This window comes from Accipiter gentilis, chromosome 26 (assembly GCF_929443795.1).
Source record: "Accipiter gentilis chromosome 26, bAccGen1.1, whole genome shotgun sequence".
NCBI classification, from domain to species: Eukaryota; Metazoa; Chordata; class Aves; order Accipitriformes; family Accipitridae; genus Astur; species Astur gentilis.
The window spans coordinates 4,239,549-4,255,951 of NC_064905.1; the positions used below are offsets into that span (position 1 = coordinate 4,239,549).

Here is a 16,403-nt window from a genome sequence, read left to right on the forward strand (position 1 = left end):
TGTTAATAGCTTAGGTATTAAGAATTAAGAATCAAGACCTATCAGATTTTGGGGGGGCGGGGGGAGCTGTACAAAAGGAGTAGGACTGTAGTTTAAGACTAATCCACCAGGGTATGTGGTAAAGGGGCCCTAGGGTATAAGAAAACTCAGCCTCTTCAGCTGTAGTTGGTCTTAGTATTGTGGCTTCCTGGTTTTCAGCAATTAATCTCAAAAAGGACAGTGCTCTTTCATACCTTACCATTTATGGTTACAGAAAGCATCGTAACAAGGGAACTAAGTTAGGAGTTTAGCCACAGCAAAGCAAACTCACAGAAGTACAGGAAAGGAGAAGGAAAAAAAAAAAAATCCCTTTCAGCTCTAAGTTCCCCTGCTATCGCAAATCTGTCATGTAACAGAAGATTTTTCATCAGAGAAAGAACCATTTCATCAAAAAAAGTAAGTATATTTCTAAGCCACTGGTTTTCTTTGGGAGTGTGCAATAGCTTTGGGTTTGAGAAGTACAGTGCTCTCGGAAGCAACAATCTTTCTAAATCTGCAGACCTATGGAAGTCAGGCCAGATAGCCCACATGCTAAAGAAAAGTTGTTCTCTTTTGTAATTGGATGTAATCTGATAATTCTCCATAATTATTAGCAAAGATAATGGTAATATTTTCACAAATTAGGAGTCTGCAACCCATTTGAGATCACAGCTTTTATTCATTTTAACGGTAAATAGACTTTTAGGAGTTTCATGGCTTTGGGTATTCAGTATTCCTTTAGAGGCTGTGCTTGTCTAGCTCTAAGTTAGAGAGGAACTTGAACTCTTTCAGGCTTCACTGAAATCTACTCTTAATTTGATTCATTCTGTGCAGCCCTGTACTACACATAATCCAAAAGAAGCACTCGAGAAAGATTTCAGAACTGCTGAACTGAGCAAGTAACTCTTTTCCTTTTTTAAGAACCACCAGGTTTAAAAGCTAACAGAATTACTCTTAAACAACTGCATAGGTTTTTAAACAAAAAAGCTAACTTCTCTAATTCACTCTAGTGTCACATAAGCTAAAGAGTTCATTAATAAAGCAAAATGATACAGCATATTTTGTAAAATAAATGTAGTTGTATCATGTTACACAGTCAAAATATTGCTGCTTCAGTTTTCCAAAACAGCTGCATGAGTACACCGCAGAGTCTTCTTTTCTCTGCACATTTCAGCTGAGGTTCAGCATCACCTCATTCTGTACAACACACAGTATTTGTGCTGCGAGACGCACAGAATGCTTTTTAAGTAATCGCTTCTTACCAATTTGCAATGAACACCATTGTTCCCTGGCCCCAGCACCCCTGGCAAAGGTAGACTTGTTACCAGCAAGAAATGCATATAAATGCTAGTGTAGGAAATGCAAGGCAGGGAGAGGGGAAGCAAGTGCCAATGCAAATGTAGTTGTGAGTTCAGGCCTGTTGTCCGGGTTGTAAGTGGTGGGGCAGTAGATAAGATAAGGATGAGGGCAGGATTGAAACAGAAAGAAAGAAGAATCTAAGCAGTGTTGAAATACTCATGGAAACAGGTAGGCAAGTATGAGTGATCAAACTAATTCTACTCAGAGACAGTAGCAAATATGTAAGCTGTGCAGCTCTGCCACAGTAGCATAACCAGTACAGAGCTCATATTTATAGATCTGAAAAACTTACAAGTGTCTTCTGGTTCCCCCAAAAAGTACTTGGCCAATAAACTGGCAACAAATACTATGCTCCTCTTACTTACCCAGCAAAGCCAGCAATTTTTATGATGTTCACACAAGGTGTTTTGAGAATAAAACAAGTTGGCACTTGATAGGAGAAAGCAAATGGCTATTTTGTATGCAGAGGCAGTAGGGCCAAAGGGTCCAGGCCTGTTTAAAAACTCATCGCTACAGAGATATGGATGACTTGCATCACTCTTCTTGGTGTCATGTAGTATTAGTACTTGATGCTCATCCGAAAGCAATACATAAATGCTCATGGGAAATTCACCATATGGTGTAGGGTAAACCAGCTCAAAAAAATTACTAGCTCACTGTTAATATTTATTCCCAACTTAAATTTGAGAGAAGGGTTTAGCACCCTTTCTTCTGCAAGTGAGCAAGATGAATTCATCAGTGCTACTGATACTGCCATACCCAATTTAAGAGCAGCCTGGAATAGCTCAAAAGAGAGGTCCCATCCAAACTCACAGAGGTCACATCACTGGAAACTCTGCAAAAGATAGGGGAGGAGGCAGCAGAGACTTCCTACAGAGTGTCAAACATGTCTACTAATCAAAACAAGGGACTCTATTCCAAACCTGAGCAGATGGCATCCCTAGGATTATCGCAAGCAGCTGTCAATGCAGTGATTATACATTGAAATTGCACAGCTAATGTACTGTATAATTTAACAAGACTGAAGAAGATTAGGGAGAGGGAACATTATGAAAAGATTTGGAGCTTATATTTTCCTAATAATTATGGAGGCACCCCACAATCTTCAGTGCAAAAGATACATTTAGATTTGCTCCTGAAGGCCAGACTAAAAACTACGTCATACACTTCAACATCTTCCAATTCAAATATGCTCAGAGATTTCCTGTGCCAATCAAGTCCTCTGCAGTGCTTCATTTTTCAAAGATTTAATGATTTTGTCAGAGGAAACACCTAATTAGCTCTTTCAATATTCCTCCTAATATACATTGACAGAGCTAGGAGACAATAAAAGAATTTTTAATCTGAAAAAAATTAACCTTTTAAACAATGGGGAAATTCCAAATAAATATGTTTTTCTATATGCATGCAGCACTGCTTTGTCTTGAGAGCCAGAAAATGCAGGATTTGCAGCACAAGAACATAAGAATATTTAAATATGAAAGGAAAAAAATGCATATAGGGATTCCTTCAATAACTTGGGTTTTCTCTTAAATTATTCTGCACATGCATGAAGTAGTGTTACAGACTTTTCTGGTCTAATAAATTTTGAAGCATAAAAAAATGCAGCAGGAACTATGTATTTCCGTTTTAGGGATCACATTTACAGCTAAACTGGTGCAGCAACACAACAGTGACGTGAGCACCTCTGATTTCCACTGCCTGAAGACCTAGCCGGTTATTTGTTATGTTTATAGAAGCACTCAGTGAGATATTTTTAGATGAATCTTTCTTGTTAACATTCTCCGCATAATTTATACGTCCTTATTCTCTTTGGGGTGGAGCAGACATCTGAACTGGGGGAGCAGGGGCAAACAGCATCACCTAGCAGCCCATGCAGACAACCAGGGTCAGGCAGCCCATCTGGTGTCAGGATGGGGGACAACACTGCACATCATGTTGGGAAAACCTCTTGGTCACTTGTGAAAATTTCTGATTTACACATACAAATTCCTTATGTGTCTTAAGGAGGTAGTCTGGAAGTTTGAGATAGTTAAGAAGGATAAGCTTACTGGTACTTCTGCTGCATATGTGGCTGACATTGAAGCAGATTCATGGGGCAATTACAGTTATTAATTCTTTGGTTAATAGTCCCACAGTTCTTGTTTTCCATGTAACAAGGGGTCTGATTACCCCACTATTTCTCAGCATAACTGGGACAGCTATGTAAACATTATGGTTCATCTAAAACTCAAGACATTGACAGCACTAGGCCACTAGAAATTTTCTACAAGTCATGGTGGCAGTACCAATCTTTCTTTCATTTTCCCACAGAACTAATTAAAGATTAATCGTTGTTCCTGTATGTAAGAATTTCTTGCTAACAACTCAGGTTTCCACTTGTCTATCATTAGCTTCCCACTGTGTTACAAGGAGCTGCCATTCAAGTACCACGTGGTCTCGGGGCCTGTGCTCCAGGACCGATGATGTTCCTTTATTTCATTTTCCCCTCTGACCAAGCTGCACAATACGTAAAGGAGAGTCAGTTTAGTGTCAGTTGGTCTTAAGGTGCTATGTTGCACACTGTTCCAATATTTTAAATATTTTTGAATTCTCTGTTTTTTGAAAATGCTATTTCCATTTTTTCCCCACAGAGCTGAAAGAAATGACAGAAGTTTCCAAAGAACAGTCAGTACAGACATTTACCCAAGTCTCCTTGCAGGGTGCATGTGCATGGTTATACACAAGTATTCAGGCACAGCGTGAGCACGCTGACAGTGCTTGATGCCACGTGTTCTATTTATAGCCCCACAGACCAAGAAAAACACAATACAGCCTTATTTAAGGGCCTTAGCTCACATTCTGTATTAAATGCCAATAAGCACGTAAAGTTCATCTTCTGGCAATTTCCAGCTTAAGATGCTTCTTACAATGCCAGTGAATTATACATGATCATCAGAAAAACAATTCCCCTCAAAATGCTGTACGCAAAATTCACAGTGGATATTGATGTTTTATTTAAAGTGGAATTAAATATGGCACTGGACAAAATTCAGTATTCCAACAACAACTCCTTTTGTTCCTAGGAACACCTCAGAACAGCCCTTCATTTTGATATCATGTATGAGCAACTTCAAAATATATACTTGAAAAATCCTGTAACTAGCCCCAAGTTATGCTAAACGACCAAAGCTGTTTTACTGTCTGTATACGTCTATATTGTAAATAACACTAACATTCAGGTGTTATAGTAGTCTAAAAACAGTAGCATTTCAGTGTTCAAATACTTTTTTCCTTTGATCATTAAACAGTCAAAGTAAAACATGTTTACCAGTGAAAAACAGAACTAATAGGAAAGAAAGTAACACTCAGATTATATTCACATTCTTTCTTCTGAGAGCTGATGGTGTCTTTATCTCATCTTTCGCCAAACTCAGTGTTGTCCCCCACCCCCAGTAACACCACAGCTCTGCCAGCCTGGGGCAGCTGGAGACCGTCTACTCATGGTTAACCTGAAGAGCCTATTTGCTAAGTTTTGATATGGTGTAAGAGAAGCACAAGCCAAACTTAAGTCTTGATACTTGCTCCATTGCTTAGCTGAACAAAGGTGGATTTAGGCAGGGACCACACCATCCTGAAGGCCAGCCAGTAAGGATAAATACGAAGTAGTTGTACACACCTGAAGCTGAAAACCTGAAAAATACATCAGCTACTGCACAAAACTGTGCGCTGTTGCCTTGCACATAAGAACAGGACTGAAATCTGTTTCAGCACGTACATAATATATTTTCCCTTACTCCTTTTGCTCTGCTTTCCTCTCTTCCTCTCTTCTCCCCCCAAAACCCCACACAAATCTTGCTGGACTTGTCATTTCCCATAACTATGGCTTGTACCATGTTTCCATGAAAAAACAAAACCCCACAAATCTTCAGTTACAGCTGTCAGTGCAACAGATACTGGTGATGGGTTGAACTCTCAGTGGCTGTTATAGCTCATTTACATATTAATCCTATACATCAGTCATAATGATTTAATGGCATATGTATTCACAGCAATTATTTTCAGATTCTCTTTATCAAGCATCAGCAAGATAATTTAAAATGCTATTTGCAAGGGAGTGGGGGGAATCTCCCTTAGAGTTCCCCTGGTGTTACACCCATACTTCAGAGTTTGCACTGTCCCGCTAGTGCCAGCAGCAGTCCTGGCTCCGTGCTTGTGGTAAAATGATAGCAGTTTTAACTGCTGTGTTTTCTAATCCTGTTCCACTAAGTTTGGTGGCATCATACTCCTACTGTCTAGAAAACGCAGCTTTTCTCCACTATTTGATCAGACATCAAGTTTTGAGCATTCCTGAATGGACAAGGCCAAACAACAAACATGCAGAAGTCAGAACCAGGCATCTGAAATGCTAAATTTTTAATTATTTCAGCTCTTTTGAAATAAAATGACCACATTTCAGACTAATCCAGAAGAAAATGCATAATGTAAAATGGGTTCTACTGTGGGAAGATTTTCCCTTCACACAGCCTTTACCAATCCACAACACACTCTCTCTTACTTCAGAGAAGCAGCAACATAAAATAGACTGAATTAAGGCTGGGGACAATCAGGCCTTAACAGAACTCTCCCCAAAAGGAATCAGGTTTTCCTACCCCATCTGCTAGCCTCCCCACATGCACAGTTTTTAAAGTACTCTATGGTAAATATCAGAAAGTAAAAAAGGAGTCTACTCATAACAAAAAACACAGTAACTTTTTTTTTAAATTCTAGTTTTTGCAAAAATGGAACTGTTCCTCCATGGGATACATTATATTCCAGAAACTTGTTACACAACTGCAATACCTGTAACCAATCTTAGTCACGTTTTCCCTGTCCCTTCTGTATTTTATTTTATACCAGAAAGAGATTGTTCAGATTTCACAACTCTAAATTATGTTGGGAAAAAAGTTGGTGACTGCACAGAAGCGGGGAGAGACAAGAGCCCTGTGCCTGGGACTGGGAATGGTCGCGTGCTCCACGATGATGTACTTCTTCATTGGGATCACCATTGTGCCATTCTACACTAAAAGGTAATAACAGCCATTTGTTTATGAATACAAAGCTATTTCTTTTTCCTGTCTGCATCAAATACAGTTATTAAAACAGTGCCAAAATATGTTAGCATATTGTACAATAAATAAACAATAAAGTCTTATGAGCTCTTCAAGAACGTAAGACAGAATAAAAGAGAAAGAAAAAAGTGAGCCAAGAAGTCATCAGGAATTTACAGGTAAGAAAAAGAAAGAAGGACTGATCATCTTCAGGGCTAGAATGAGAACAGACTAAACCAAAACATTTACTATGAAAACATGTAAAATAAACCCCCACCATGCTTATCAAAGCTTGATGATGGAAAGCTAAGTCTTGCATAAATGGAAAAAAAAAAAAAAAGGCGCTTTTCCATGTGCAGGAGGGTGTGTTGTTTTTAATAAAACTATAAAAACTTGAGCAACAGAAGTCATGGTAAATTGTTCAGTCAAGAATCTGTATCTAACTTCCAAATTAACCATCTCAAGAAACTAGCACCTTCAAACAGGCCAGTCTATCACAGCAAATGCTGCAGAATACAATGAATGCTGAAGAAGTTACTATTACCTGCATTTTTATTTCATTTTGCAAGTTCTGCCTCCACACACAAAATCAATTTGCAAAAAAAACCAAAGTAACAAGATGAAGAGTGCAGCTCAGTTTTTCATGCTTGAAGATTTTGATAAAGCAAGTACATGCACCTCATTCTTCTTGCAAAGAGCACTTTTAAGCTCAAAAATGTTTGAAAAACATTATCTTTAAAACAGAGTAATTCACATTTGTTTATTTTCCAGCCTCCTGATTCTATTACAAAAGGCATTTGCATGTAAAAAGATTAGTGTAAGAACTAGAGCGAGACTTTTTTTTTTTTTTTGCCACCAATGTGTACTGCTTTAAGCAAAAGCTTACTATGTTATCAGTAATAAAAGAGTAGCTCTTGAGAAACAGGGACAAGTAACAGCAAAAAAATTAACTTTTGCCAGCCAAAATCCTGCTACTTATTCATGCAAAAGGTGCATGTAATAAAGAAAAGGAGAAGGGGGGGAAAATATGGGAACTCATCTGAGTTCTGAGGATTACCGAATGAAATTAGTCAAAATATTTCTGAGACATCAAGCGTACTGCACTTCCAAATACTTACTACCAAACATTAAAATCCATAGCAATTTTTGTTTCTTGAATAACACTCACAGCTGATTACAGATGGGGTTAGACTCTAACTTCAAACCACAGAATGTGTAACAAACAACAGCTACAACAACCACTGCTTTGCTACGGCAGCCCTTCTTCAGGTGCAGCCATTGATCAGGGTGGGCAAAGTTCACCGCACCAGGATCAAGCAGCCAGGAACGCCACCCATGCCACCATTTAGAGCTGGCACACACAGATGCATCTCCAGCATGCGACTCGTAACAGATGTTGCTAACACTTAAAAGCAATACCTTTTGTTTTGGTTTTGTAGTGTCTGGACAACAGAAACTGTGTGCAAGGTACTCAAAGCCAACATCATGGACAAAGTTCTCTGCCCAAACAGCGAAGGCTCAGAGGATGAGGATATCTTTCCTTATCCCTGTCTACAGGTGTGGGTTAATCTGACAGCCTCAGGGCAAGAGGTTATGCTGTATCAGACTGAAGATACACTGGAAAGAAATCCTAAGGTACTTGCAACACAGATTGAATAATCACTGTCTGCTGTTATCTAGCTAGCACCTTTGAGGAGAAGGGGTGATTGTTTTTTAAACCAAGCAACAGCGTAGGAGTAGGCATTGTTCATCTTTTACATGTTGATGTCTGTGTTAGACCAAGGCATTTTTAAAATATTCCAGAAATTACACAGTTCTGTATTTTGTTTTAAACATTACATCAAACATTAAGTTAATACTTGTTAGGGAATTATACCAACTAAACATGAATATTTAACATTTATGAATATTTAAAAATACGTAAGTCTCCGAGTTGAAGACCTATAAGACCTATAAGAAATAGTTGATAAACTGGGGTTTGCTCAGTTGCTTAAGTTATCTCAGGAGAGACCCGAAGTTAAAAACTGTCCAAAGCAAGAGCACAAATCCCAATTTTACTTTCATTTTCAGTGTGTGATATGAAGCAGGGAACAAACAAAGCAGAGAAAGGGGGAATGAGGGTGCTGTTGGGAACATGATGCATATGTTAGACAGAAAGGAGAAACAAATCAGTTATTTTGGACGATGACCACCCAGAAAACTCATTTGTCTTTGGTTTGGTCTGCAACAGTTTCTGGCCAGCATGGCAGCAGAAACCTGGACTCACAGAGAAGGCAGTGGCACTGTAGGAAGCACCTGTTTAATGCAGAGATGCTGGGTATGGTGGTAGAGGTACCTTGGTCAGTTGTTTTACGGACGTCTTCCCCAGAGGATGAGTGCAGACCACAGATGGGGCAGAAATGTGGCTGCACAGTATTCATTTGGCTTTAGAGGTGTGTGAAAGATTAGAGAAGGGGAAAAAGTAGGTTGTTATCCTTTTGTTCCTGCCATTGTTTCTGCTTGGGAATCAGCAAAAACTCAACATTTTTAGGCTTGCTCCCCCACAACCAGAAGTGCTCCTATAGGTACACTGTCCCAGGGAAGGTCAGGTTCAGTTCAGTTCCAAAACCACAAGTATTTCAGAGGCCTTATTCCAGCTCAACACTCTCTAAAGGGACATAAAGTAAAATTCAGATCTTGGATGCCCAAGACTGAAGCACTTTCAGAATCCACACCAAACATGCTCAGACCACAAGTGCTCATCATCTTAAAGAAATTATATAGATGAGCGTTTCACACAGTGCAAACCTGATAGCATAAAACACTTTGGCTGAAGAGGAATTTGCTAGCCAATACCTATCTTCATACTGACTATCTCAGTGAAAGCTACATACAGTGAAGTAGCAAAGCAGAAATTATCCACTGTAGACTGAAACAAGAGTCTTGTTCACTGCAAGAGGAGGTGAGATTTGCTGATTTCTCACCTACTATTTGCATTACTGCAAGTATTAGCCTTCAGGTCAGGAACCATCCCCTTTCTGCCTTGGCCAGTTTCCAGCTTAAGATACCTAGGCATTATCATGTATGCAAAATAATATTGCATAATCTTATGCAATTAAACTTATCAGCAACAACAACAACGAGTGCTTTAAAGTCTAATAGTATTTCCACTAAAGACTAAATATCATTGCATTATTACTTCAGGTCAAAATAGTTCTGTGTTATGAGGACAAGTGGGAAGCCTCCGACAGCCATGCTTTCCTCCTATTTTTCTGCTAGTTACAATCAGATGTGCACAGTGAAGTAACTTCTTTTTCCTGCACACTGACAAGCCAGTTGTGAATTTCTGCACAACCAACACATTTCTGCTGTGCTGGTGCCTAGAAGCTCTGTTAGGAATCCAAGCTTGGCACTGTAATAATAAAGTCAGTCTCAAAGACTGCATTTTATTTTGAGTACATATGTATTATTGGTTTCCAACAACATTACTCCAATCTGTAAATATGCAGATTGGGGGCATAGACACACTGACAGAAACAGGGAAGCATGGCAAATGGATTGTAGACATAAGGAAACCAAGGCAACCTCCAGGGATGCTACCCAAACTACGGAAGTTTTTGTCAGTACTAGCACGTTTGTTTTATTCAATCTGACTTAACTACAAACTTTGTATCAGAGTATCCATTATAATGAATCTCCTTGATTTTTTTATTCCAGTGCTCATACGTCCCAGGCAAGTCGGAGAACTCTAAAGCAGTTAAAGAACGAATAGAAACAATTGCAAGCAATTTCAAAAAATACCAGACTTTCCCATGCTACTACGACCCAGGAGGAACACAGACCAATGTCATTTTAAGCAGACTTTATCCCCCGAAAGGTCTCCTCTTTGCTTTCCTTTGGCCTACACTCATGTTTACTGGTGGATGTCTGATTATTGTTCTGGTAAAAATTAGTCAGTATGTTTCCGTTCTTTCGGCTTGGCAGTAGAAAATAAGTATCTATCTAGCCTAGATTGTTGCAAGATATTAAAGTGCCTTTGTTCTGCCTGTCTTTATCTGCATTTTGTGACTTTTAATATACCAGGTGTGAATCTAAGGGCAGGCATTCCAGAAAATTGAATGGCACCCACTATGGATGGCAATCCATTACATAAGGACAAAATATATAGTTGATTCTCAGGAATGCCTGAAAATACCTCCTAAGAACACAGACTGAGTTACTATCTATTGTTTCCTTGGGCTTTCTGAGGTACAGTTGCTTTACAGAGCTACAATTCAAGTTTATGGCTAACCTCTTTTTTCATATTTTAGACAGGGTCCTAATTTTCTGTCTGGTTGAGACCAGTTGCTGCCAGAACAATATACATCATTATTGGCAGACACAACCTTTAAATACTTCATTAACAATACAGTATGTATTCATGGCATACTCGTCTGTCAAGAAAAGAAGTTTTTTTATGGTCCAAAGAGGTATTAGTTATCATGGATCTCTCTGCTTTTGGGAAAGGGGAGGGGAAAAACCACTCAAAACCAAAATACACTCACACAGATATTACAAAGTTTGTACTCTAAACATCTAACACCAATTGTATAAAATGAAATATATGCATAAAATATAAGGTACAGTAAAGAAACTTACTTCTAATATAAGTTTTGTATTTAACTCAAATCTTAGCCTTGTTTTACTTGCAAACAAGTATACTAAAGAAAGGCTACCTCCCTGCTATTTGCATATATTGTAAAATGTTAAGGAACAGAAGTCATAATATAAAGAGCACAATTATGTATTAGAAAACATCCATGATGTCTTACTAAATACAGTAATCTAACATAACCACAGAAGTTTGCATGCTTAGCACAAAGATATTTCACAATAGAGACATGTTTGTTTCTAGCACCAAGAGTCTTAGGAAAGCTCTGATGCACATATAGACACATTTTCGATTGTTTGAAAAGAACTCTGTTTCTCAGCCAATTTGCAAATTGCTACTGGACACAGGAGGAACATAAGATACTCCTGCATGCTGTATTTGACCGGTACTTGGCACACAACTAGTACAAGCTTTTTCATCACACAGCTGATGAACCACTTAGTAGCTATTATTCACAGGAAAATTTCAGGGTTTAGACAAAAATTTAAATTCATTAAACTGTAGTGGAAAAAAGTTATTCTTATTAATGTGGTACAATTCTCTACTGTTTATTGTAAGAAAGAGGAAGGCTGAAATATTAACCTGTTTATGTGCATTTTCCAACATTACTAATGGAATAGTGTCAGCGTTTGCTTTTCATCACGATCAGCAAATTGAAATTAAACCAGGATAATACAAAATAGCAATTATTAACATCATTAACGCTTGTTCAACATGCAAAATCTAGATGTTATCTATTAGAAATCTACAACAGGAAAAAGACCTGCTCTAGTGCTTAAGATTCAGACAGTGTAAGTGGGACTGTTAAACGAAAAAAAAAAGGCAAAACCCAAAATAAATATAGGAGGAGAAAGGAGATAAGTATTTACATCTTTATAGAACACCATCATGAAAGGCATCTGAAGCTGTGTGTATATCTGATTCTAATCTTTCTCATTCAGGAAAACGAAAGTGCAGCAGGCACAAGTACAGGCGTTTTGGATGACCAAAAGCATTTGCCAATGACATGGGAAGGGGAAGAGATACTGTTCTGTTAGTTCACCAAAAGCTGAGGGAGGTGTATGGTAAATGCTTAAAAATATAGTCATCAGACAGGGAGGATACCTGTTGAAGCTAATGAACTGTACTGGTACCAAAGGAGATCAACAAGCTAGCTGTAAATAGACCAATTTACATAATATGCTCTTTCAAAGCTTTACTCCAAATTTCACGTTTCAGGAGTTTAAAAAGTCTCCAGTTTGCAAACTAGAACTTGCTCATGACTACTTTACACTCAGTCCAGCACATTAGTACCCTCACCACCTTACTCCCCTCTCAGCTCAGCAGAAATGAATGAAGGTTGGATCTTGCTATTCCTTCTAGTGGTAGTCCCCATTGCCCCACTTACTCATGAGTCAGTAACTTATCTCTGAAGAGCAGAAGCTCTTGATCTTGCTGAGCTCAGAACTCAGCATAAAGCATGAGGACCAGGAGCTCCTGCTTCCAGCTTCCAACTCCCACCTTGGCTTCCAAGACCACCCCCTAAAGCCACATCCTCCTCACCTCCCTGCTCATAGTTATCCCTGATACCAGTAGATGAACATTTATTCAGAGTACAAGCTGTCTCTCCAGATTTACCTCTACCAAAAATAAAGCCAGTTGATTTTAGATGAAAACAGTTATTTCCCTCCAACATCTACACATTGCAAGTACATGAAGAAAAAACATACATAAATGTTGTTCTCCAATAAAGTAATATTTCCTATTGGGCAGGAGATATTCCAAGTGAAAACAGCTGGTGCAGGGAAAAAAAAAAAAAACACAGAAAAAGTTTGGAAACGCCATTGTTTTGGACTCTCGCCAAACAGCTTCCTCTCTTGCCCAAATGAAACAGAGGATTTAAATGCAAAAAGCCAAGTATTCTAATGTAGAAAACAAACACACTAAATGTACAGGCACCACAGAACTCCATCCTTGTTTTTCAATCATGCTTTGGCCCTGTATACAGTGCTGGTTATTTTCTACATTTCTGAGAATTTAAAACCATAGATACTCTTTTTTCTTCACACTTTCACTTTCTCTTAAAGTCTGAACTAAGTGTTTTAGCAGTGTGCCAGGTTGCTGAATTACTCTTGAGCTTTTGTAAATATTTTTCTATTCTTTTTCCATCTGCAAAAGTTACAATTCACTAGAGAGTGAAGTTTTAATAACAGTCTCCATGCTTCTTACAGCAGCACACAAGGAAGCCACATAGCCTTTAGGGGTTTTTCTTTGGTTGGAATTTTTTTAATATTACTGGATTATACCATCAAGTCTACAATAAATCTGATAAATAAAATTCTATTTTTCTGAGATCCAGCAAAATGCTTCCTATGAGAAGTGCTTCAATACAAGCAGTGGCCATTGCAGTGACAGATGTACACAACTCACTTTCTCAAGGCAGAGGAGATGATCAAGGTATATAGGAGCATTAAAACTCCTGCCAGGGGAAGAGAAGTGGCAGTACCAGCAGCTGGAGATGAAATTCATACCTGAAATCTGTTTGACTATACACAGCTTACGCCAGCATTGATGCTTAGACTACAGTAATAGTGCTTGAGCCGACTGGAACATGCAAAGAACACAGGAAGAATGGGAATAGATTTTAGACCCCGATGAATACTTCAGTTGTGCAGGCCCTTTATATGTCTATATGAATAATATTGTTTTGCCGAAACTATTAGAACTTCTATTTTTCAAGTGCTGGGCACAGACTCTTAGGAGTAGTTTTTCTTCTTGATGCCAAATAAGGTTTGGACATGGTGATTCTACTGTTGTTCTTTTCCATCTTCCAAGAGTTCCACCATATATTTGAAGGAATTAGCATTTCTCCTAGGGAAAAAAAACCCAAAACAACAAACAACCAATTGCAAAAGGTTGTAAACTGAAGCTTATGCAATAAATGGGAAACTGTTTTTCTGGATTATGTAGATTCAGCTTTCAACAGCTATTAATAAGATCACCTTTCTCCAACTTTGATGAGGTAGCAACAATGGCAGCTTAAGAGGAACCTATGGGATACTGAATTGCCAAGAAGACACCTCTGAGTCACCAGCATGTTCTTAATGTACATAAAGAATAGCATGTACTTTCTGGCTACCTCTGACAATTTTGATTTAAGATGTGGCAGTCCGGGGAAGTTCCCACTGACTGGAAAAGGGGAAACATAACCCCCATTTTTAAAAAGGGGAAAAAAGGAAGACACGGGAAACTACAGGCCAGTTAGTCTCACCTCCATGACCAACAAGATAATGGAGCATACCCTTCTGGAATCTATGCTAAGGCACGTGGAAAACAAGGAGGTGATTAGTGACAGCCAACATGGCTTCACTAAGGGCAAATTGTACCTGACAAATTTGGTGGCCTTTTACAACAGGGTTACAGCATTGGTGGATAAGGGAAGAGCAACTGACATCATCTACCTGGAATTGTGCAGAGCATTTGACACTGTCCCGCATGGCATCCTTGTCCCTAAATTGGAAAGACATGGATTTGACAGATGGACCACTCAGTGGATAAGGAACTAGCTGGATGGTCACACTCAAAAGTTTTGCAGTCAACAGCTCAATGTCTGAGTGGAGACCAGTGATGAGTGGCATTCCTCAGCGGTAATGGGACTGGCACTGTTCAACACCTTTGTCGGCAAGATGAACAGTGGGATTGAGTGCACCCTCAGCAAGTTTGCTGACAACACCAAGCTGTGTGGTGCTTTTGACACGCTGGAGGGAAGGGATGCCATCCAGAGGGACCTTGATAGGCTTGAAAGGTGGGCCTGTGTGAAGCTCATGAAGTTCAACAAGGCCAAATGCAAGGTCCTGCACATGGGTCAGGGCAACTCCAAGCACAAATACGGGCTGGAGAATGAGTGGACTGAGAGCAGCCCTGAGAAGAAGGGCTTGGGGGTGTTGGTTGACAAGAAGCTCAACATGACCCGGCAACGTACATTTGCAGCCCAGAAAGCCAACTGTATCCTGGGCTGCATCAGAGGAAGTGTGGCCAGCAGGTCAAGGGAGGTGATTCTCCCATTCTGCTCTGCCCTTGTGAGACCCCACCTGGAGTACTGTGTTCAGCTCTGGGGGCCCCCAACATAAGAAGGACATGGACCTGTTGGAGCAAGGCCAGAGGAGGGCCACGAAGATGATCAGAGGGCTGGAGCACCTCTCCTGTGAAGACAGGCTGAGAGAGTTGGGGTTGTTCAGCCTGGAGAAGAGAAGGCTCCAGGGAGACTTTATAGCAGCCTTCCAGTACCTAAAGGGGCACCTACAATAAAGCTGGAGAGGGATTTTTTACAAGGGTATGTAGTGATAACAAGGGATAATGGCTTTAAACTGCAAGAGTGTAGATTTAGGTTAGATGTAAGTAAGAAGTTCCTTACTATGAGGGTGGTGAGGCACTGAAACAGGTTGCCCAGAGAAGCTGTGGATGCCCCATCCCTGGCAGTGTTCAAGGCCAGGTTGGATGGGGTTTGAGCAACCTGGTCTAGTGGAACATGTCCCTAACCCGTGGCAGGAGGGTTGGAACTAGATGATCTTTGAGGTCCCTTCCAACCCAAACCATTCTATGATTGTATGATCCTGCTAACTGGTGTTATTTTTATTACCTGATCCTCAGAGCAGCAACAGGGCAGTTAATATAGAAAAGACTCTGGTCCCCAAAGATTCCTCACTCATTACATAAACCCACTGCACTTGACAACAAAATACCTTCCAACTGAGTAACTAGTACTTTGTTCTTAGTTTTTGGTTGGGGCGGGTGGGGGTAGTGTTTGTTTGTTTTTAATACGGAAACAAGGAAAAACTTAACAAAACCAGTTTGGGGTCTCTAGACTATTGGCTATTCAGAAGCTATACAAACCAATTCAGATATTATACTTTTGGCAATTTCCATAACAGAAAAAATAGCATTTAGGGTTAACTGGATGACTCCAAATTTACAAGCTGACTTGAAGTCGGAAAAGATTTTAATACAGGAAAAATTGTAAGTTTAGATTGGAGGTGGTTGTCCTTCGTTCACAATAAAAAGGGTTGGTGGCTGGCACAAAGGGTGTAGGCCAGCCATACGAACGCCATGTAAGAAACAAGTCTGGTGTATAAGCACTTAGCTGTTCTTGGTTAGAAGACAACATTGGGAATCACTTCGGAAGTTCCTCAGAAGCTTGAGGGCACAAGGGGAACATCAGAGGATCTGCAAAACAAACTGCAGTTTTCTTTTTCTCCCATAAAGTATTTGTAAACAGTAAAAATGCTAGGAATGCAGGTAGGCATTTTTGTTGTTTAGTTCTCCTGGAGCAAGTTTTCTTTTACTCTGCT

The 16,403-nt window shown here is 39.6% G+C and overlaps 1 protein-coding gene across 1 annotated transcript; it reads left to right on the forward strand.

Annotated features, from left to right (window-relative positions):
- The first annotated feature begins 299 nt into the window (after window positions 1–299).
- On the forward strand, window positions 300–11,188 carry KCNMB1 (potassium calcium-activated channel subfamily M regulatory beta subunit 1). The gene is made up of 4 exons (XM_049829635.1): window positions 300–435; window positions 6,256–6,425; window positions 7,886–8,081; window positions 10,143–11,188. Exons 2-4 carry the CDS (start codon window positions 6,289–6,291, stop codon window positions 10,410–10,412), a joined length of 603 nt encoding a protein of 200 aa, XP_049685592.1. The 5' UTR covers window positions 300–435; window positions 6,256–6,288; the 3' UTR covers window positions 10,413–11,188.
- Window positions 11,189–16,403: the final 5,215 nt, after the last annotated feature.

Coding starts and splice junctions, on each gene's coding strand:
- KCNMB1 (XM_049829635.1), top strand. CDS start 6,289: ATGTTGGGAAAAAAGTTGGTGACTGCACAGAAGCGGGGAGAGACAAGA. Junction 6,426..7,885: donor GTGCCATTCTACACTAAAAG/GTAATAACAGCC, acceptor TTGGTTTTGTAG/TGTCTGGACAACAGAAACTG. Junction 8,082..10,142: donor CACTGGAAAGAAATCCTAAG/GTACTTGCAACA, acceptor TTTTTATTCCAG/TGCTCATACGTCCCAGGCAA.